Source organism: Danio rerio, chromosome 24 (genome assembly GCF_049306965.1).
Source record: "Danio rerio strain Tuebingen ecotype United States chromosome 24, GRCz12tu, whole genome shotgun sequence".
Taxonomy (NCBI): domain Eukaryota; kingdom Metazoa; phylum Chordata; class Actinopteri; order Cypriniformes; family Danionidae; genus Danio; species Danio rerio.
The window spans coordinates 35,591,041-35,615,000 of NC_133199.1; the positions used below are offsets into that span (position 1 = coordinate 35,591,041).

Consider the following 23,960-nt stretch of genomic DNA (forward strand, 5'->3'; position numbering starts at 1 on the left):
TAGTTGAGTAGGGTCTGGATGCAGACCAGGGTGCACCTGCAAGCTAAGATGAATGCAATGCTTTTAATGCGCACAACTAACCCCTTCCTAACCCTACCCCTCACAGTGACGACACTAGCTCCATTAAGTCTGAGGTCGCATGTCTGAGACTGCGTGTCTTAGCTTGCATATGCAAGTCGGATATACTATTGAAAGTTTGGATCTGAAAACACAATTGGTTGGGTTTAGGGAGGAGGGTGGGTCTGTCAATGTGAAGTTGATATATTATGCACGACATTCTGGTTAGCTTCTCGCAGATGCCCACAAAAAGAAATGTGTAAATGGCAAGTACAATGACCAAATGTATGAGAATATGTGGCCCAATTGCATATTTGAGATTGTCAAAAATGTACACGGCGGCCTCTAGCATGCAGATATAGCCCTGGGCAGGGCACGTATCTCCACTGACCCTGGGTTGGATAAAATCTATACTTTTAATAAAACGTAAGTCGCTTTGGATAAAATTCATAAATGTAAATGAATGAGTCATGTAAACGGCCCGTAACACTGTTTTTGACAAGAATGATGACTACTGCACCTTTCTGGCATACATCATGTCTGACCGATGTAAGGGTACTGTTGGCAGTCGATATGCAAGCCTGATCAGGGTGGCCCATACTTAAGTGTACTGTACTGAACTGTACCATACTGCTCAGTGGAAACAAGCCATTACTGTCACTTATTAAATTTAATACATCTATGAATTAAATGAATTCTTACTGGCCCCAAACTATGTACTCATATCTGAGAAGCTCTTACCTTAAGTCTATCCAGAAATCCCTTTTTGGTGAATGTTCCTCCTGCAAAGGCACGCAACATTTTTGGAGTAGGAGGTTTTTGTCCAAACAGAGCCAGGCCTTTCTTCTTTTCCTCGTCGGCTTTTGCAGCTGGAGGAGGACCCTTGGCTTTCAGCAGCTTACTATGAAAAAAATTGAGATTTTACAAAGTTTACCTCTCAAGTCTAAACTTTGACTTTTACGATACCGATTAAAGCTGCAGTCTGTACATTTTGGGGGGTAAAAAATGAGCCGAAATTAATTTTTGAGCAGAAATGGTAAGCTTGTAATAAGGTTTTACAGTTGGAGAGGTACTGGTAGGTTTTCATTGGGAAAAAAAAGTTCAATCTTTGTGTCATTATGTCATATGTAGTTTGTTTCATTCGGAAATTCATTCATTCGTTTAATTCAATGTTCCAGTTTTGTGCATGAGTTTAATTTGCATCTTTGAATAGAAACATAGGGCTAATGAAGTTACAATATATGGTTCTTCGCTTGAGATAGGATTAAGAAAAGAATAGAGTGGAGGAACTATGACGTCAATTTGTATGCAAAAACCAGGAAACGAGTTAGCATTTTAGCACTTCCGGTTCGCTCGTCCGAAAGTCAATGGGTTTTTTGAATGGGGTTTCAGTAAAATCGCTTAAGGTTCGTGGCGAACACAAACTCAAGATACTTTCACAGTTTGTTCTACAACATAAAACTCATCAGTTAGAGCACACTCTTGAATTTTTTAATCGGTTATGCTTCTTTAAAAAGACGGTTGCTATCAAGTTGCTAAATGGGACTACAGGCGGTGTCGGGGACATTATACGTCATCGAGCTGATCTGGTCTGGAGCGCAGCTCGCTTGTGTTGGGCATTTGCATTTGTCTGTTATTTAGGTATTTTTTTACAGTCTGTGGTATTTTCATGAATAGTATTTTATAGTTTGTTGTATTATTCTAATTGGCAATTCAGATTGTGTGTAGATAATTCCTTCACTTGTAAAGGATGTCAAGATAGATTCATTTGTTGATAATTTATTTTAATGAACAATATTATGAAGATATTGCTTACTAGTGCACCCTGTCTCTTTCCTGCTCTCAGTAATGCAAACGCGTGGATAAATGTGTAAAAATACATGCATATTAACTGTCATTTTCACCTGATCAATAGATTTTCCGTCTTTTTTTCTTCATCTAAACACATTTAACTCTGTCATAACTGCATTATTTACACTCCTCCATAAAATGAATAGCAGATGTGACTGTATGGGCTGCTTTTCGCTGTACATCGTGACAAAAAAAGAATATTGAATGTTGCTCTGGCCATGATGATGGAATTTTGATAGACTTGTTCCTCCTCATGCCTCATTTCTGTCATTTGTTAAGGTCAGCAGGCTGTGTGCACAGGAGCGATACACTTATTTAAACATGTCTTATGATAATACTATGTAGGCAGATTTATACACGCAGTTTTAAAACTTTTAGAACAATCGTAAAGCAAAACAGACGTATTTCCCACGTAAAAACGATCCAAAAGGCACATAGGTCTATGTGTTTTTGCGTATTTATTTGTTTATAATATATACCGTGGATTATAATATAATAAACAGAGAGATTAACTCTGTCATAGACATTATTTCTAATAATAAGCTAGATAAGTTGTCTGCATAGATACATACTGTATATATCTAAAAGACGAGCACCCAGAGGGCAGTGTAGTCTGTTTATAGCCCAATGTTAGCTTTTCAATTCTTGCGTTGGCATTTAAGATCCAAAAGTGTTCAAAGTTGTATTTTCGTGTGAGGATTATCCGTCTGGACAAAACGTGTAAGTGTATAGAACAGTTTTTGAACACACAGCTTATTATTTGCAATCTTCAAAAAGTCTATGGGAAAATCCTATAGGGATTTTCATGAGGGAACCAGTTTTATGCTAGCAGACGATTAGCCTACAAAGTGATGTCATAGTTCCTCCACTCTATTCAGTTCTCCTGTAGGTGCATCTACATAAAACTCACCGTCCCTTCCTGGCCAGCACTTTCTGAGACTCAGGATAGTGAATCAAGATATCATTGAGATCCTTTTTATCCAATACGAAAAGATTTGCGAATCCGTGAGCCGCTACATTAGCCGTTCTTCTGTTTCCTCCATTGGCTGAAGACTGAAGCAGACTGTGGAAGATTATAAACACATACAGTATTTTAGCTCATCTACCACATTCATGACTTTTAGCTTTAAATGCAGATGGTCGATAGTTCAACTATCATTTCCATAGTTCACCTGATCTCCCCAAACACACAGCCTGCTTTCAGAGTCACAAACACAATCTTGTTATCTGGTCCACCGATGACCTGCACTTCTCCAGCTTTGATGATGTACATTTCCTTCCCAATGTCACCCTGTGGGAACCAGGAGAGATAAAACACTGCACAAATTAGGAGTAAACATGTAAAACACAAACATGTTAATATAGAAAATTAACATTATGGCTCTTTTGGTGCTGCACGCACGTGTATTGAACAGATACATGATGTGAATATTTCATAGAGATATTAACAATAAGGTTTAATTAGTTTATGTATTCACGAACATGAACTAATTATGAATAAAGCATTTATTAATCATAGTTCAGCATTTATTAATGCATTGTAAACATCCAAATGCATGCTTGTTAACGCATTGTGAGTTAACATGAACTAAGAATGCACAACTGTATTTTCATTAACTAATCTAAACAAATACTGTAATAAATATATTGTTTATTCTTAGTTCATGTTAGTAATATTACCTTATATAACCTTATAGTAGTGTTACCGACATATCATAGCATACTGTACTTTATAATCCAATAATCGATAAAAACAACTGTCATGTTTCAAATTATCTCCATTTTATTAGGAAAGTCCAAAAATAAATGCTGTTAAATGCTTCTAGATGGGATGTGACAGATTGCTGTTGCGATACAATACACTATTGCAGTACTTAAACATAAATGAACACCTCTTATCTCCTGTAATAATAACTCAGTTGCATAAATACGCTAGTAAAACAGCATGTAAACAACTTATGTGGCTAACATTGCATTTTCCTGAGGCAAGTCATTTATTGTCATTTATTATCTAAAGAAATTAACTATATACAGTTGAAGTCAGAATTATTAGCCCCCGTTTATTTTTGCCCCTGATTTCTGTGTGACGGAGAGAAGATTTCTTCAACACATTTCTAAACATAATAGTTTTATTTACTCATTTCTAATAACTGATTTATTTTATCTTTGCCATGATGACAGTAAATAATATTTGACTAGATATTTTTTTCAAGACTTAACTTAACTAGGGTAAATCAGGTTAACTAAGCAGGTTAGGTTAATTAGGCAAGTTATTGTATAACTGGTTTGTTCTGTAGACTATCGAAAAAATGTATAGCTTAAAGGGGCTAATAATTTTGACCTGCTTTTATTCTCACCGAAAATAAAACAAATAAGACTATCTCCAGAAGAAAAAATATTATCAAACATACAGTGAAAATGTCCTTGCTCTGTTAAACATCATTTGGTAAATATTTAAAAAAATAAATAAATAAATTAAAGGGGGGCTAATAATTCTGACTTCAACTGTATGTGCACTACCATACATTAGTCTACATATTCATTATATTTCACTTATTTAACCTGTATATTTAAATACATTTGTTATGAAAACAAATTTCAAACTTTACTGTGCAAATGAACTAATTTCAACCTTAAACTAGAGCAGAAACATACATCTGAATTCAATTAAAACATTCATGTAAATGCTGCAGTTTACATGTTTATGTAAATAAAAAAATGAGTGTTGGTTATTGTGCCTAATTTTAAAAAGCAATTTCATCTAATAATGTAATTTGGTCTCTGATCTTCATTGTAGCTTATTTATAATTAAGTTGATTTGAAGACAGTAAAATAGTACAATTTTATGCTTCCCATCGGAAAACATACCACACTGTCATTTCAAATCTAAGGGTATGTACTGCCCTGCTACTTTTGAGAAACATTATACTCCTAATAACCAGCAGTTTAACTCACCTTCTTGACCACAAAATCTCCAGGCAAGTACACAATGGATTTCAATCTCAATAACATGTCCACAAGCATCTGGTTGTCACAACCCTGAGAAAAATAGGAAAATGCATAAATTATTAATTATCACTTTGTTCCTTCCAAAATGGTGAATTTAACATTGGAATACTGGAATATCACAGGAATTAATTACGAAAGCACAGTTTAAGAGCTGTACAAAAACTGAATTTACAGTATGTAGTCCTATTTCTTCAGATTTAACCAATACAGATTAAGTTTAGCTGCTTTAAGTTCACCAACATCATTGGCAGCAACAAAAACAATAACAAAAAACATTTCTATGCAGGTGAATCCCATAACTATAATATAATATTCAGGTCTCTATAATATTAAGGTCTGGGCTCTTTGAAGGCCATTTCATGGTTGTCTGTGCTTCATCATTTTTTTTTCTCAAAATATGATTTAACTGGATTGTGTTTGGCACCATTATTTAATTAAAAACAATTACCAGTGAGTTTCTTTCTAAAGGGATTTTTTTTTGTTCAACAGGAGAAAGATATTCAGTTTAGAACCACTTGAGTGTGACCAATTGTTGAGGAAATTTTAACTCAAGCTCACCTTGAAGAGTTCAATCTTTTGGAAAGTAGCGAGGTTGATGTCCACCGCGATGGCAGTTCTCATCACTAGAGGCATCTGTCCCAGCAGCTCAGACTCATCTGAGGATAAGCAAAACCTTAACAAGGAATCCTTTTTACATTTTTTTAATCAATTCAGTCGATCTTCGGGTCTGACCGGAGCTTTTTTTATTTTTAGCTTAGCATAGATCATTGAATCAGATTAGACCATTAGCATATTGATTTAAAATGAGCAAAGAATTTGCTGCAGCAGACATTATGATTGCATAAAAAATAGTCCTCAATCATAAGTTGGTAACTAGGTAACAGCACTGCGTAATAATCTGATTCAATGATCTATGGAAAGTTAAGATAATAGTGTTCCCACCAGACTGGGAGATCGGCTGAATGGTTTATAAAATGGTAAAACACAACTGTTTAACTCTAGGGGACTTGTAAATTTCCCCCAAAAAAGTGTAGTGTTCCTTTAATGGTACTCAGATCATGTAAACTTACCCAACATGCCCTGGGAGTCCCAGGTGTAGTTGTACCAGGTGCGCACTCTACTTTGAACCATCTTAGGGATGTGGTTGGTCACCATATACGCCACACAAGCATCCATAGATGCACGGAAGTAGGTCTGACCGGCAGTAGCAGCGCCAATGACATCTCGCATCTGTAAAATCAAAGTTAACGTCTATCACCCTGACAGGAATAAACCATTTTCCAGGACATTATCTACCAAATTAATGGCTATTTTTGTTATTTGATTGGCTGAAAAATTAATAATCATAACTATTTGTTTACATTTATATAGCACTTTTCTCAGCTCTCAAAGAGGTGACATTTCCTCAACCACCACCAGTGGGCAATATTAAAAATCTATACGTTTTTTATGTAAATAAATTCAAATCAGAACACTAATTTGAAAAGTTGCATGCAAATTTAGGCATCGGAGCATTATAATTAGCAGTAAAAATATAAATTCTAATTAATTAATAATATTTCCAAGGATAATAATTTATTAAAGATTACATATAAAAGTGTAAGTGTTTTCGCAAAAATAATACAGTTCTAAATTAAGATGCACAATGCAATATCCAACTTATTAATGTTATATTAATAATACACAATACAATATATAATAATAATAAACTATTTTAATATTGTGTGCATCTTAACATCAGGTTAAGATGTATCACATTCTAGTAGAGTAGTGGAGTTTGGCTGCTCTACATCATCTCATGATGTACCTGTCCAATCAAACTTGAGAAGACAAAGACACCAACGAAAAAGTTTGTTAACTGAAAGCTGATCTCAAAGATCGTATGCGGCTCAGGCAGACCACCGATGTTGATAAGAGTCCGCACGGCAAAATAGTAACTGTGCAAATACCTGCAAAAGAGAAAGAAAACGAGTGGTATGAAAACATCTGACACTGATATCTGAAACTCTGTTAAAGATTCAGACATACTGCCACGTCCAAACAGCAGACACCAAACCACTGAGCACATCCAAGGCCAAGCGAGAAAGCAGACGGAAAAAAGCAGGCCAGGCTCTTTGAAATGCATGGCTCAGCCTACAGTTTTTCATACTTTGCTCTGAGTACATTTTATTGCTTGTTTCAGATGGCAAATCCACTAGAGAGTGCGCTCTACATTTTTGCATTACTTAGGACACGTTTTGTTATATGGTTCAGATACATGTTCTTCTTGCACTCGTCAATAGGAAGGTGGGCTTGTCGTACAGGTCAACCTGTGCACCACTAATCTAAATTCTTTCCTAAAACCTGCCAATAGTGTTTTCAAAAGCAAATGAAAGAACAAAGTGCAATGCGAGCATGTAGTTTTACCTTGACTTTACATTGCTTTTTATCTGTTTTGTTAAACCGTGCTTCACTGGATTTGAACTATTACATTAGTACAATACCTTACAGTGTAAGCTATCAAGCAAACTGACCACACTAAAAAAGTTGGGATAAATAGGTGAGCCAAACAAATTAAATTACAAATTAAAGACACTGATAAGTTGTTTTTTGGTATTTAATTAGTGTTGTGCAAAGAACTGCATGAAAATAATGCTTTATTCATTAATATGTCCCTGTAAATATCATTAGTGTGAAAAGGAACAAAAGTTGTCCGGGTCATGCTGCATGTAGGGTTAATTTTACCTAGAAACTAGGGCAGCACGATTTGAAGAAGAAATCTAATTGTGATGTATCTGATCAAAATTGTGACTTGCGATTAAAAATGTGATTTACTACCATTTCATGAAAGAGCAACAAGTTTGGTGTGGCGGAGCACGAAAGAAAGGTCAAGCATGATCACAAAGTATATTTAAAACCTCTTGAAAATTGCTGCCGTTTTTTCCAATAAAGATAAATTCAATTCAATGAATATATATATATATAAAAAACACACACATACACATACACACACACACACGCATATATATATATATATATATTTATATATATATATATATATATATATATATATATATATATATATATATATATATATATATATATATTTGTATGTGTATATATATATATATATATTTGTATGTGTGTATATATATATATATGTATATATATATATATATATATATATATATATATATATATATGTGTGTGTGTGTGTGTGTGTATATGTGTGTGTATATATATAAATAATTGCAGCCTTTTTGATTTTAAAAGGGTGAAAACGCAATTTTGGTTTAAAAATAAATGATGTCAGCCTACTAGAAAATGCAGTCAATCGTATGTTTTTTTTAATTTTTTTAATTTTTTTACATTTTTGCGGTTTTACAAAAATGTAGGCTGAAACATATTTCAAATGAGCCTTGGAAAAAAAGAGAGCCTCAAAACCAAACCAAAAAACATAAAGTGCTTTAGAAGCGTAAGCTTTAGAGACAAAAAAAAAACAGCTTTGGAGACAAAATGTCTACCTGGGCAAGAATGATGGATAAAAATAAGGCACCAACAAAATAGTTGGTCATCTGAAAGATCTGACCGAACATGGTCTCGGGGAAAGGAAGTTCTGCGATCATCAGGAGGGATTTTTCCGCATAGAAAAAACAGCTCAGGTAGCTATGAGAATATGAAAAAAAAAAACAAGGCAATTTTTGTTGTGAATGGAAAATGTAATAAATACAGTTGATGTCAGAATTATTAAAACAAATTCACAAATGATGCTCAAGAGAGCAAGGATTTTTTTTTTACAGTATTTTCTATAATATTTTTTCTTCTGGAGAAAGTCTTATTTGTTTTATTTCGGCTAGAATAAATTTTACAATTTTTAAAAAAACATTTTAAGTTCAATATTATTAACCTCCTTAAGCAATTTTTCCACCGATTGTCTACAGAACAAACCATCATTATACAAAAACTTGCCTGATTAACCTAGTTAAGCCTTTAAATGTCACTTTAAGCTGAATACTAGCATCTTGAAAAATATCCAGTCAAATAATATGTACTGTCATCATGGCAAAGATAAAAGAAATCAGTTGTTTTAAATCAATTATTGAAACTATTATGTTTAGAAATGTGTGAAAAAAAAAAATCTTTCCCTTAAACAGAAGTTAAAGAAAAAAATATACAGGGGGGCTAATAATTCAGGAGGACTTTATCTTTACAAGAAAAAAAGAACATTTTAGGTGCATTTAAAGGTAAAGTGTGTTTTGTTTTTGTTTTCATAGGTAAAGTGTGCTTTACATACGCGCTGCCCTTTCCACTATAAACCCATTTGGTGGAGCCGATGCCCTGGGAGACTGATGCCACGTAGTAAAGACAAGCGTTGAGGTGGAGAATAAACAGCAGGTATCCAATAGTGCGAATCACTCTATAAACAAAGCAAAGGAGAATTAGTGTTACAGTAATTTGTACTGATTTCTGTGGAATTCACTGTTGAATTAAAAGATTAGTTCACCCAAAAATTTAAATAAAACAATAATATTAAATGAATAAAATTTAAAGGGGACCTATTATTCCCCTTTTTACAAGATTTCCCTAGTGTGTGTGTGTGTGTGTGTGTGTGTGTGTGTGTGTGTGTGTGTGTGTGTGTGTGTGTGTGTGTGTGTGTGTGTGTGTGTGTGTGTGTGTGGGTGTGTGTGTGTGTGAAATTACAGCTAAAAATACCTAAAGAAAACTGTTTCTATAACTCTTTGGAACGGCCCCTTTTAGCCTTTGTTCCAAACTAGATGACTGTAGCTTTAAATTCAAATGAGATCGTGCTCTTTTCAAAAGTGGGCGGGGCTACAAACGCCTATGTGTCAGCATAGCAGCAGATTCAAAACAAGACTAAGATTATTTCTGTGATGAACTGAAAATGTCAAAAGATGGCAGTTTATGTCGACTACTGTGTTAATTTGTGCATCTTAAAAACTCAACATTTATAATCCTCTTAGTCGCTGAAATCATCTTCAGCAAGAACAGTGTGTAAACTTGAATGGCAGACAGCTGCTTCTCACTCAGGGATGTCTATGCTAAGGAGGGAGAGATCATCACTAATGGGCGGGGCTTTCCCCCTCTGATGACATGTACAATCAAAGTGTTTCTGCAGACTGTTTTTATCAAGTGTGATTATTAGAAAAAAGAATTAGTCAATTTTACTATTAGAGGCTGGCTATATTCACAAACTGCTGCCACATATTTATCTTTTTTTGCATAATAGATTCTCTTTAATAAAATGAATAAATCTTCACTTTCATGTCGTTACAAACCCGAGACCTTTATTAATTTTCACTACACAAATGAAAATATTTTTGTTGAAATCTAGGAGCTCTCTGATCCTCCATAGATGGCAATGGACTGAGATGTTCAAAGTTTAGAAAGGAACCAAAACATCAGTGGTTCAACTATAAACATACAAAGCTCCGAGTACACTTTTGTGCCCTCAAAAAATTGTTAATATAACTTTATTTATCAGGTGAAGCGGTGGCGCAGTAGGTAGTGCTGTCGCCTCACAGCAAGAAGGTCACTGGTTCGAGCCTCTGCTGGGTCAGTTGGCGTTTCTGTGTGGAGTTTGCATGTTCTCCCTGCGTTCACGTGGGTATCCTCCGGGTGCTCCGGTTTTCCCCACAGTCCAAAGACTTGCTGTACAGGTGAATTGGGTAGGCTAAATTGTCTGTAGTGTATGAGTGTGAATAAGTGAGTGTGGATGTTTCCCAGGGATGGGTTTCGGCTGAAAGGGCATCAAAAAAATGTGCTGGATAAGTTGGCGGTTCATTCTGCTGTGGCGACCGTGGATTAATAAAGGGACTAAGCCAAAAAGCAAATGAATGAACGAATGAACTTTATATAATCGTAATTGGCTCCGCCTCATTCGTGCGTATCACGCAACAGGATGTCTAGTCGCGCCTTTGCATTGACTTAACATGTAAATCACTCGCGATTGACGCTTCTTCCGCATCTGGTGTGAATGCAGCATCACAGACAGCAGTCCAACATGCAAGCATTGTATTGCGTGTAAGTTGTTTTTGCAGGTTTCTTTTGGTGCACAATATTGTTCTTGGACCTTCATATGATTACAGTTGAACCACTGAAGTTACAAGGAAGGTTTTGACAATGTTTTTGGCTTCTTTTGTTGTGTTTGAACGTCTCAGAAAATATAGAGGAAGAGAGCGCTCTCGGATTTCATCTAAAAGATTGTGATTTGTGTTCTAAAGATAAACAAAAGTATTAGGTGATTGAATAACATGAGGGTGAGTAGTTAATAACACAGTTTAGTTTTTTGTTTTCACGTCATTTCATGAATTCAAATTAACATGGCAAACACAATGTAGAATTGTAATTCAAATTTGAGAATATATTAGGTGTGATAATGCACATTTCATTTATGTTTCATTTAATGCATAAACTTGATTGATTTTTGAAATACTATGGAATGCTAAAGTCTTTTTTTTTAGTTGTAGATTAATTATATTAGTTAGATAAACTCAGAACTAGAAAAGACTTGGTTACACACCTCCATATATAAGCTCTGGTCAGGAGACCTTCAAGACGGTCACTGAACTCAAAAAATGATTCCACCTTGAGGAGAAACAACAAAACAAGATCAGTGCATATTCAACAATACACTACCTGACAAAAGTCTTGTTGTTGATCCCGGTTGTAAGAGCAACAAATAATAGCTTGACTTCTAGTTGATCATTTGGAAAAGTGGCAGAAGGTAGATTTTTCAGATGAATCATCTGTTGAACTGCATTCCAATCATCACAAATACTGCAGATGACCTATTGATACCCACATGGACCCAAGATTCTCACAGAAATCAGTCAAGTTTGGTGAAGGAAGAATCATGGTTTGGGGTTACATTCAATATGGGAGCGTGTGAGAGATCTGCAGAGTGGATGGCAACATCAACAGCCTGAGGTATCAAGACATTTGTGCTGCCCATTACATTACAAACCACAGAAGAGCGTACATTCTTCAGCAGGATAGCGCTCCTTCTCATACTTCAGCCTCCACATCAAAGTTCCTGAAAGCAAAGAAGGTCAATGTGCTTCAGGATTGGCCAGCCCAGTCACCAGGCATTAACAAATTATTAAACATGTCTGGGGTGAAGATTGAGGAGGAGGCGTTGAAGATGAATCCAAAGAATCGCGATGAACTCTGGGAGTCCTGCAAGAACGCTTTCTTTGCCATTCCAGATGACCTTATTTATAAGTGATTTGAGTCATTGCAGAGATGTATGGATGCAGTCCTCCAAGCTCATGGGAGTCAGACATAATATTAATTCTTTTTCCACTGCACCATGAATTTATATTCTATACTGTACATTATTTCTGTTAAGTGACCAGACTTTTGTCCCAGCAAAGTCAGACCTTACTGTCCTAATTAAATAATGAAAAATCAAGGCATGATTAGGTTTTATTTTGGTAAAATAAGCATAATCTAGAGGCCTTTGCCTTTCATATAAGCCACTTCTGATACCAAATAATCAACTAGAAGTCAAGTTATTATTTGTTGTTCCTAAAACTTGGATAGGCAACAAAGCTTTTGTCAGTTAGTGTAGAATCAGCTCATTAACAGGTATACATCTCACACTTAAACCAAGCTCCTATACCAAAACACATGCATTTATTTTGAATATTTAAACTTAAGTGCACAAAACTTCTGGTCTTATTTATTTTCAGTTATTTTATTGCGTTATACGTAAAATTTAAATTTAAAATAATATAATAAATACATATTCATTTTGAATATTGTTTTTCTTATTTTGATTTGCTCACTGGTTTGTGGAGTAAAACAATCGGACTGTTCATTGTTACAGTTAAGTCTAGTTATTTACCTCTTACGTCTAATAAACAGAATGTCTTGCACATTAAAAAAGATTATTTCAGTAAAAAATTAGATGCATTAAAAAATGTCTTTACCTTCATCAGACGATTGAGTCTGAAGACGGAATTGAATCCAAATGGGATATATAACAGGTCTATAGGCAGGACAGCTATTACATCATTCTGAAATGAAAGAAAGGTTGAGGAAATGCATTTCTTTTCAGAGATGAATCACTAAAATAGTCAGTACCTGAAATCTTCCAGATTCACGGTATTTCTTTTTGATCACTTCTCTGTCATACTGAAAGAAAATTATGAAAATTAAAGAGTTTATATTCATTGATATAAACATACATAAAAACTGCTTTATAGAAAATTCACAAATATAAATTTAACCACAAACATGTTTGAAAATAAAATAAAATTAAATTAAAAATTAAGTTGTTAAATTAAGTTTGGTTAAATTAAATTAAATTAAATTAAATTAATTGCTCTTACAATGATGTCTCCCCCTTTACTGAACTGCAGTCGCGGCTGGAAAAAGATCATGTCGAATATATAGATGAAATCAGCAATGATGTCCAAGGTGAACCACAATGGGACGACCTCTGGGCTATGGTATGGGAAGGCCATGCGCACTGGGACAAACCACAGGTTATAGTTGAAGGCAATGGTCACCATACTTAGCCAAGTGATATACCTGCGGTCTAGAGAAAATCACAAGAAAAAAGGAGAAAAAAAATCAACAAATGGTTGTTGTTTTAAAACATTGACATATTGCCCCTGTTCTTCAATGTGGAAGTGCGCCTGCTTTTGCTTTTGTTTTAAAACTTCCGATTCAGTTGCCTATGGGAGAAATGACTAGGAATAATAAATGTCAGAAAGCGATCAAACTTTAATTTGATTGGACCGTGCTGCCAAAATATTGTAATGTAATATATATATATATATATATATATATATATATATATATATATATATATATATATATATATATACAGTTTTTTTTTCATAAAGGTTTTAACCTTTACTGTGTTATTTATTAATAACTCAACCAGTTAAATATTTGGTGCTTTGTTGGGTCATTTTTAACCTTTATTGGGTTATTTATTTAATAACTCAACTAGTTGGGTTAAAAATGTAAAATTGCAAGTCAACTGATTTAACTCGCAGAGAACAGCTGTATTATGTGTACGTAATGTTGTTTTTGTGTTATAAAGTTCATTTAAGCTCAATAATGTTGTTAATTGGTTTTTTTTTTAGCAAATTACCTCTCAGTGTCGTATTTTAATATCCGTTTCACCAGCACTCTTAATTATTGAGTATACAAACAAGTGCTTTATAGCTGATCTAACATTATATTAAACAAATAAAAATGCTTCCTCTACCTCCTGTGTTCATCTCCACGATTTTTTGGAGAAAATATTTGAGATTTTTGGCCGTTTTTGGGCATTTTCAATAATTTTGTAAACTTTGTTATTTATTTACACAGCCATAATTGTAAAATTAATAGTAGTACTACTAAAAGTAGCAATAGTAATACCAGAATGGAAAAAAAAAACATTTAATCAAAATAACCCAATGCACTGGGTTAAATTAACCCATAACTGGGTTATATATTGGGGTATTTTTAACGCAACTATTTTAACTAGTATGGATGTTTCAAGGCACTGAGTATGGCTGGAAGGGCATCTGCTGTGTAAAACATATGCCAAAAAAGTTGGCAGCTCATTCCGCTGTGGTGACCCCTGATAAATAAGGGACTAAGCCAAAGAAAAATGAATGAATAAATGAATGAATGAAAATTACAAAAATATACATATGTGCATCTTCAAAAAAAACAATAAATAAATAAAAAATAATATATATATATATATATATATATATATATATATATATATATATATATATATATATATATATATATATATATATATAAATATATAAATATATATATATATATATATATATATATATATATATAAATATATATATATATATATATATATATATATATATATATATATAAATATATATATATATATATATATATATATATATATATAWAWATATATATATATATATATATATATATATATATATATATATATATATATATATATATATATATATATATATATATATATATAGTTTTTAAAGAGGTGTCATTACTATGTTGTTATGCTTTTGTTTGTTTATTTGTGACATTTGTATTTAAATTTCTTTTCTTTTTTTTCTTTTTTTATATTTTGTATTGGCGTGAGGATGTATTTTCACCAATAACTCAATCCTGGCATTGCAATGCAGAAAACAAATAAGACTTAAATCTAGTAGTTTAAAGCAGAGGTTCACAAACTTTTCAATTTGTGAACCTCAAAATATCAATGCCAGTGACTCGTGACCCCCAATACCCTGAGTAGGTTAGAAATATATAAACCTTGCACACAATGGTGCACACATACCAAAAAGGCCCACATCTATTCGTCATTTAATTTTGGAGAACGCCACTCGGAGACCTTCCTCAATGTTCAGTTGTGGCCTGTATTTAATTTTAATGTACATACAAGTGGTGTAAAGTAACAAATTACAAATACTCAAATTACAGAGTACATTTTTAGTACAGTATTGGTACTTTTACTCCCCTACTTTCCTTTTATCTGCAGTCACTTCTTTATTTCTTCATGTCTATGGGGATTTAGAAAAATCAGTCCTGTTATTACTGTCCAGTCAAATTGCACATAGAAGGTAAATCGCATCATATTAACCCTCAAGACATGGGGGATTTATACTTGCAGCAAACTGTTTGGAAGCATCAAAAGTGTCCTAGAAGATGTACGCATTCACCCCTAGATGCATGTCACTTATGAGAATATGACAGATGTTTACTGTATGATGACCGAACTGGCCTTGGAAACACCCAGCAGGCACAAGATGTCAAAATGACGTCAGATTGATGTTGTGGGGCCAATGCATTTTTGCAATTGGAAATGAAAATCTGGTTGACATCAGAACCCAGCGTCAGTGCGACGTCAGTGTCCAACGTCCCACCTAAAATCATAATATCAATAATATCAACTACCAAAAAATAAATGTCAGTATTTGACATCCATATGGCGTTAGTTTAAGATGTTGGCTCGACATTGAATTTTGGTCACTTTCTAACACAACCTAAAATCAACCAAATATCATCATCATTTGACATCGTTGGACAGCAAAATAATGTTGTCCTTAGACGCTGGCTAGACTTGATTTGTGGTAACCTGGCGTCACAACCTAAATCTAACTTAATATCAACGTCTAATGACGTTGTGTGCCTGCTGGGCAATAACTAAATACACTTCAGAATGTTACGTTTACACACACATTCACAAATTATATGTAAATACATCGGCTTTTCACAGCGTAATACTCGTTACTCTTGAGTAGTTTTGAAAGGGCTACTTTTTACTCATACTCTGAGTAATATTTACAACAGATACCTTTACTCTACTTGCACTACATTTTTAAGCAAGTAATGGTAGCCTACTTTTGTCTTTAGTATGATTTTTTCCTACTCTTTCCACCACTGGTGAGTGCCTTAAAAGGGCCTAAAAATTTAACCTGATGCCATAAAATCAATCTTCTGCATCTGATGCTACTGCTATGTCTTTAATATAATCACCCCAGGGTTCACAAATAAATCGAAATTCTGATGCTTTTTATGTAATGTATTTTTTCCTTCTGTAGGTTAATTCTACTAGATTTATAAAAAAAAATAAAAATTTTGGATATGACCAAGCAATCTTCGCTTATCGTGCCGCACCCTCGAGGGGGTCCAGACCCCCATTTTGGGAACCAATGGTTTAAATAATATTAATAAAAAATACTTTTTAGGCACAACATAAATCCTAAACACAGAGATGTTTTTATGAGGTCTATTAATATTTGTGTATATTTATGAGGTGTAACCTGTGAAAGGATCGATGGATTTGCCGATTCTGTTGTCCATTCTCATCTCAAAAGGCTTTAAGACAAAATCCACACAGGTGAAGTTAACTTTTGAAAAGATGGACTTCTTCTCGTCTGTTTTATCATCTTTCTTCTCCACAGGCTTTCCCGCTTGTTCTTTTTTCTTCTCCTCCTCCTCTTTCTTCTTTTTTTCTTCTTCCTCTTTCTTTTTTTTCTCTGCTTCTTCTTTCTTCTTCTTGGCCTCCTCCTCTTTTCTCTTCTTCTCCTCCTCTTTCCGTATCCTTTCCTCCTCTTCTTGTCGTTTCCTCTCCTCCACCAGCTTATAGTAGTCATCTTTTCTCAGGACGGGTGCTGGAACAAACATAAAACATCTGTTGTGTTACTAGTATATTGTTGTACTATGGAACTGTTGAATGCTTGATTCTGACCGATGAACAAGGGGCCTAAAGAGTCCTTATTTGTCCCTCACGTTTTTAGACACAAAGATGCGTACACTGTGAATGGCCCCTAAGGTGCGTAAGTATTTATTTTTTTACATAAACGCACCGTTAAAGTAGTTCCAACAGTTTTTTACTGTGTTCTATTCAATTTACATTTAAAAGTCACTACGCCTAATAATGTCATTTATTTCACAGCCTATATAAGTATAATCACAAATAAAATCAAAACAAAACAGAAGGCCTTTGATGATGTGTAAAAAACGAGTGTTACATAGAAAGTTAGACTGTACATAGACTGTATTTAAAAGTCCCCTGAAGTGCTTTGAAATGTGCATTTTTATTCGATGTTTGATGCACTTTTAGAGAGGGTGCTCGCTGCAGAGCCATTTGAGGAGAGGTGAGCTCCAGAGAGGGGGAGCATGAGCTGTCGCTCCTCCTCCTGTAAGCTGTTTTAATGCGTACACCAACCCCACCCCTAACCCTACCCCCAGTGACATCACTCGTAGAAGAAGTGCAAAAAAGGTGGAGCTCAAGCTTAAGCTCCCCCTCTCTGGAGCTCACCTCTCCTCAAATGGCTCTGCAGCGAGCACCACTTGCAATTTTAACCAAAACAAGAGGAGAGGGCGGAACATAGTGAAGCCCCTCCCCTTTTTATAAAAAAAAAAAACAGCCAATAGGGTTTTGTTTTATCACTGCTCTGCCAGTGAGTGAGCTCAAGCGAATCAAATGCAAAGCAAAAGAGAAGCGTCTTGAAGTGGACAGGGCATGTCAGGTATTAGAGAGCATTTGATGAGAACTGAAGTATGAGGTGACCCGTTGTTCCATTTAGGTCGGGTGTATTTTGGAGCACACTAGCTTGTAGAAAAGGCAAAAACTAACATACTAACAGTCACATCTAAAAAACTTTATTTTCATTGCATGGGACCTTTAAATTACATTCCCACTAAAACACAGGTGTCAAATCTAGTTCCCGGAGAGCCGGTTCCTGCACGGTTAAGTTCCAACCCTGCTTCAGTACACTTACCTGTAGGTTTCAAACAAGCCTGAAGGACTGAAGAAGATTGATTAAAGCTAAACTGTGCACTTTGATGCCTGTGCACTAAAGTAAAGGATTTCTTTTCATTTTAAGATAATTTATTTACAGATACTTATAATGTACTTGTCGTGAATACTGTTCATAAATTCAACAATTTTATATGTTAATGTGATGTGCTCAGAAAATCAGAGCACATCACACTTGTCCTCAGTTCTTTACACGGGCTCCCAGTTACTTCCAGAATAGATTTTAAAGTATTATTACTTGTCTATAAATCACTAAATGGCCTAGGACCTTAATACATTACACATATGCTCACTAAATACAAACCTAACAGATCACTCAAATCATTAGGATCAAGTAAATTAGAAATTCCAAGAGTTTAGTCAAAGCAGGGTGAATCTGCCTTCAGCAACTGCACCCCTCACTGCTGAAATCAACATCCAGAAATGATCAGATGTGCTCCAACATTATGCACGTTCAAATCAAGACTGAAAACACATCTGTTTAGCTGTGCCTTTACTGAATGAGCTGAAACTGTGCTGCGTCCCACAGATCACACTGTTATGCCTTTCTTTCATTCTTTTAAAACCTTTAAAATCTGTTTTAAATCATTTTTATTATTTGCTTTTATTTTCTTATACTCGTATTATTTTATTCCTGTTTATGTAAAGCACTTTATGTATGAAATGTGCTATAAAAATAAACTTGCCTTGCCAATATAAATCGATTTAGAGAAGCAGAGTAATACATATTTTGCAGAATATTTATGTTTTTCAACTAAAGAACATTAATCATTTATCAAGAAAATTAGCTTTAATATTGTTAAGAAACTCATTTTTGTCAGAGTAAAAGGTCATACATTTAAAGAATTGCTAGTTTAATTTGTATTTGTCTATGCATTTATGTGGATTGTTGGTATTAAGTCAAGTCATTACATAACTTACTGAGTAACGAAGTTACTTTTTAGACAAAGTAATTTAAATCAATTTTAATTATATAATTAGTAAACAATTACTTTTTTAAGTATCTTAACAAAAAGGAGCAGTTTGAGGATAAAAATCTGACAAATGACTTGATATACAACATCTGAACAGTGTCTTTATATTTGGTAACTGTAGTATAGTTGGAATAATTCACTCTGGTCTATAGATTTGTCATAAAATAATGCACACCACTTACTTCAAGTCATGGCCGTATCACCATCTCAGGGGTGTACATTATTAATGCCATAATTCAACAGCCCATTGTCAATTATTCCTAAATTATTGTATAACACTCATGCTGTAATGGTCATTAATTGCAGATGCAAAGGATTGATTTGTACTTACTGACGGGTGGGCTTCGCTCTGGGGAAGATGCGTATGGATCGATGACCTTTTCTTTAAACTGTTCAGTCCTTTGTCGAAGTTTCTGAATCATCTCTATGAGATGAGTATCAATTTCCTCGCTTATCAGAATCGGCCGGGGCTCCTTACTGTAGAACAATTAGATAATAATATAAAAAAATAATGGATGTGAATTTAATAAATTAAAATATTGTAATGGAATTAATAAAACAATCAGAAATCACGAACTTCCACAATAAGAAAAACAAGGAAACACAATAAGAGTGTCATATATTAGTTAGCATATATAATAACCAATAAGTTTAATTAATATTTGTTAATCATAATAATTATTAATATTAATATTATTAATACATTTTCATAATCAAAGCTTGTGTCATTACTGTCAACTATCATAAAGATTAATAATTTAAAGTTGCTGAAAAATGCTGTGTATTGCTACTTTGTAGTTAATGCTAATGCATTTAGTATATTTAAAAATTAGATCTCGCCTCATTGTAAAGTTTTACCAAATAATTAGTGTAATAAAAATGTAATTATGCCTATGTTAAAAATAAACAAAATCTAATCCTTTAGATAAAAAAATATCTTAGTTTGATTTAGGTTTAAAGGTATAATTTTACAGTTTTATATTTTGTAACAGTACAACATTCATACTGTTTATTTAGCGGCAAAGTAGTTTTTGTATCCTTCCGCGTGTCATCTACATGAATAACGACGATAATTTTGTCAGACAAGCCTCATTTGACCACGTATGTCCAATTGTATGTTTATTAAACTTGTCAACATTAATTATTTCATACAAAATGTGTGTTATTTGAGGTGTAAAACTGTCCATTTAGTCCATTTACGCATTTTACGTTGCCCTATCGACTTAACACTAGCCTACTTATTAATAGTTCAAATAAACTAAACAAGTCAGTTTGGCATTACCTGTAGTAAATAGCTGTATTGCACAAAGGCTGACTGAAAAATATAAATACTAGTCGGTCTACTTTATACTAAAGCAAAATGTTTACATGAGGGAAAACTGTTAATCCGCATTTGCTTATATATGCCGCCCTCTGCTGATCATGAAAACGCATTACAACAGAAATGTGAAGAGATTTTGCCCTTTTGGTGTGGTGATATTTGATCAAATAATTGAACTTACCTTATTGTAACCAATATAACTTTAGCTACTGTCATTTGAAGAAAAAAAGAAGGTTTATCTTGACAACAACAACACATGATTAACTTAATTTCAAGTAAACGTAAGCCTATTTTGAACACCTCATGCATCATTATACCCTAATGTCATTACATTACTCTTAGTTTTTGGTTTTATTTTTGTCTTCTAACTTTAAGCAGCTACAGAGATGAGCGTTGATCAAACACACTTTAAATCTTGTAATCTCCTCTCAGCTCGTGGTCTGATAATCTTCCAGCTCAGTTGGACGAACTCAGATCTTATGGTGCTTGCATTGGCGAGAGTCACCCTACTGTGAGTCATTTCCAAAACAATGAGTCTAGTTAATTAGGCCTGATTAATTAAAGCTCATCTAGCAAGACTGTCTCTTGGCAGTTGTGACGCACGGACGGCTACTTTAAGTCAATATGAAATCAAAATTAACCAATTTGCTCTCCTTATCAACTGTTTAGTTGCTGATGCAACTGTTGATGGAAATACCATATTTATATGCACACACACACTGCTCAAGACACTTTATTTTAATTTTAAGTTGGTTACTGTCCAAAATTGATATGATTTCAATGGTAAAAACCTGTAAAAAGCTACAGTAAAAATCTGAAACCTGTATAACAGTAAGTTTTCCTAATATATAAGTAATAATATATATGGATTTCCCAGTATTTCCAGCATGTTACTTCTCTTTTTTGTTGTTTTGTTTACATTTCTATGGTTCTTTTTTTGTTTTATTTTCCATATCAGGTGCATTAGAGTTTTATATTACATGCATTTCAAAATTTACTTTTCAGCAAATATAGCAACTATTTATCAAATCTCATCAATTCTTTTTCAAATGTGTATTCAAATAACTTCTGATCAGTGTGCAAATTATACCCTGACGGTCAACTTTTTTCTGTTAGTTTGTGTAATACATGCTTCAGTCATCTTTGCATTTATTTTTAATTACATGTAGTTTATTAATAACATGTTTTTTTATTATTATTAAATACACAATATTTAGTATATTCTGATTTACAGTATTCTCTGACTGGCTATTTTAGATGTTACTAGGTCAAACTACAAACCTTATTATGCATCTAATTTGACTTTACTTTCAGGCTAAATGTGGACACAAACATCTATTTTACAAGAAAACAAAGACTTTTGAACACGATGTCTATCAGTGCTTTAGAATTGATTGGCGCATTGGAGTATGCTTCCACAATGGTTTAAAGGGTGGTCAAATGTATATTTATATTATCTATTATCTTAATCATTAACATTATTATTTAAAATACACCCCCCCCCCACCCATCTTGTTTTGACATCCATCAAAGGGAATCAAGCATTCATTAAGGGGGGTCACTTCAGCCCCCGCCCCCAACCCCCCTGTAATTTGCACCCTACTTCTGATCTGAATATTTAATTGAAGCTATTTTTTTAAAATCCATAATTGAAGACCACATGCATATGTTATTTTTAGATATCGTTTGTGGTTATTACTAATGTGTTTAATTTCTCTGATTAAACTTTAAACTGACATATTATCTGAGATCACATCAAGCTGGTACTGTATATATTTGTGACTTTATGATCAGAAAGGTTTCTAATATTTATTTTACCCCTCCTCAGGTGGCTGCTCATTAGCTGGATCTGCAGGTGTCCCCTCTGGTTTTGCAGCTGGAGCTGGTGCTGCTGGTTCTGGTTCTTTAGCTGGCGCTGGTGCTGCTGGTTCTGGTTCTTTAGCTGGCGCTGGTGCTGCTGGTTCTGGTTCCTTAGCAGGTGCTGCTGGTTCTGGTTCTTTAGCCGGTGCTGCTTGTTCTGGTTCTTTAGCTGCTGCTGGCTCTGGTTCCTTAGCTGGTGCTGCTGGTTCTGGAGCTGCTGCTGGAGCTGTGGAGGAAAAAGGTTACTTTAAGGCAGGGGTGCCCAAAATTTTTCTTATGAACGATGAAACTTGATTGAGACTAGTGGGCTGATGGTATATATAGTTGCATGGGTAATTTCCTTTTTTTTATTCAATAATATTTAAAAAATAACTACAAAACACTGCATTATATTAACTAATACAGTATAATTAGTTTTACATTTTTTAATTAACCTATTACAGTAAAAACAAAAAAATCATTTATTACAGAAAGGAGTTACACTTAGTTTTTGCCTTGATTTGCTCGCCAAAGTCTTCTGTACAGTCCTCTGTTCGTCGAGTGACAGTACTTACATTTTTAAAGATCAGATTAATATACAACATTTAATTAAAAAAAAAATATTTCAGCTTGCATTTTTATAGATCAGCAGTAAAAGAAACTTTCATTCATTAATTTTCCTTCAGCTTAGTCCCTTATATAATCAGAGGTCACTACAGCGGAATAAACTGCCAACTTATCCTGCATATGTTTTACACAGCGGATGCACTTCCAGCTGCAACCCATAACTATGAAAGCAATAAAAATAAATAAATAAATAAATAAATAAATAAATAAATAAATAAATAAATAAATAAATAAATAAATAAACAGTTTACATCAGATGGGATGGTGGGCCAAGTTAAAGGTTAAAATGGGCCAACTTTGGCCTACGGCCCCTACTTTGGGCATCTCCACTTTAAAGTATACTAGCACCCTTGGTAATTATGAGCAAATAAGGCTGTGCACAAATGTTTAACCTTCTATTGCTCAAAATGTATTAAAATCCAATCTCCAATTCAGACTAAACTATTGCAAACAAAGCACAGCACATCTTTCTTAAATATTTGTTAAATGTCATAATTATTGCTAACCCTATCCTATGAACTCATATGTGCAAATATTTTTAGAGTACACTCCTATTGATTTTTTTTTTACATTTTTCTGTTACATCTGGCTGTCTAGGACAGGAAATTGTCGAACCGATAAATATGATGAAACACAAAGGCCAAACACAGACAATCTTCACAATGTTGTTTAGCACAATGTAAAATGGCAACAAAAGGTAATAACAAAAACACAGAAACAGAAATATTTAGGAAATTGCAGTCAACTGGAAGTGTTATGAATAGGTCCACAGGGATTTTTCACACTTGTCATTCCATCTATTTACTTATGGCGATTTTTGCATTATGATTATAACATTTGATTGAATATTTTAATGATTTGTGTGCAATGCAATTTCTAAAGTATGGGATCAATTCTGTAGCTTTGTTTACAAAAAAAGTGCTTCTCCCTCACATTTCGAGATCAGAGACCATTTAAAAACAGGTGATTAATAATTATATGAACGTAAACGTTTAGA

At 34.0% G+C, this 23,960-nt stretch overlaps 1 protein-coding gene across 5 annotated transcripts in view; it reads right to left on the bottom strand.

Annotated features, from left to right (window-relative positions):
• The window catches only part of cngb3.2 (cyclic nucleotide gated channel subunit beta 3, tandem duplicate 2), a 29,387-nt gene that overhangs the window by 1,740 nt on the left and 3,687 nt on the right, over nucleotides 1–23,960 (bottom strand). The window contains exons 3-18 of one of the 5 annotated variants that reach the window (XR_012399482.1): nucleotides 22,316–22,583; nucleotides 19,508–19,653; nucleotides 16,701–17,051; nucleotides 13,251–13,459; nucleotides 13,003–13,053; nucleotides 12,849–12,935; nucleotides 11,438–11,502; nucleotides 9,191–9,313; nucleotides 8,421–8,562; nucleotides 6,725–6,866; nucleotides 5,988–6,147; nucleotides 5,476–5,573; nucleotides 4,864–4,947; nucleotides 3,081–3,199; nucleotides 2,819–2,971; nucleotides 799–958 (exon numbers count right to left, since the gene is read on the bottom strand). Coding sequence is in view for 4 of the 5 variants with exons in the window: in XM_009297557.5 (XP_009295832.2) it covers nucleotides 799–958; nucleotides 2,819–2,971; nucleotides 3,081–3,199; nucleotides 4,864–4,947; nucleotides 5,476–5,573; nucleotides 5,988–6,147; nucleotides 6,725–6,866; nucleotides 9,191–9,313; nucleotides 11,438–11,502; nucleotides 12,849–12,935; nucleotides 13,003–13,053; nucleotides 13,251–13,459; nucleotides 16,701–17,051; nucleotides 19,508–19,653; nucleotides 22,316–22,583 (2,216 nt within the window). In the remaining variant the exon portion in view is untranslated. Of the gene's footprint in view, nucleotides 1–798; nucleotides 959–2,818; nucleotides 2,972–3,080; nucleotides 3,200–4,863; nucleotides 4,948–5,475; nucleotides 5,574–5,987; nucleotides 6,148–6,724; nucleotides 6,867–8,420; nucleotides 8,563–9,190; nucleotides 9,314–11,437; nucleotides 11,503–12,848; nucleotides 12,936–13,002; nucleotides 13,054–13,250; nucleotides 13,460–16,700; nucleotides 17,052–19,507; nucleotides 19,654–20,458; nucleotides 20,617–22,315; nucleotides 22,584–23,960 lie in introns of those variants that run through there. The other 4 variants (XM_009297557.5, XM_009297556.5, XM_073940944.1 and 1 more) reach the window with 4 other exon arrangements.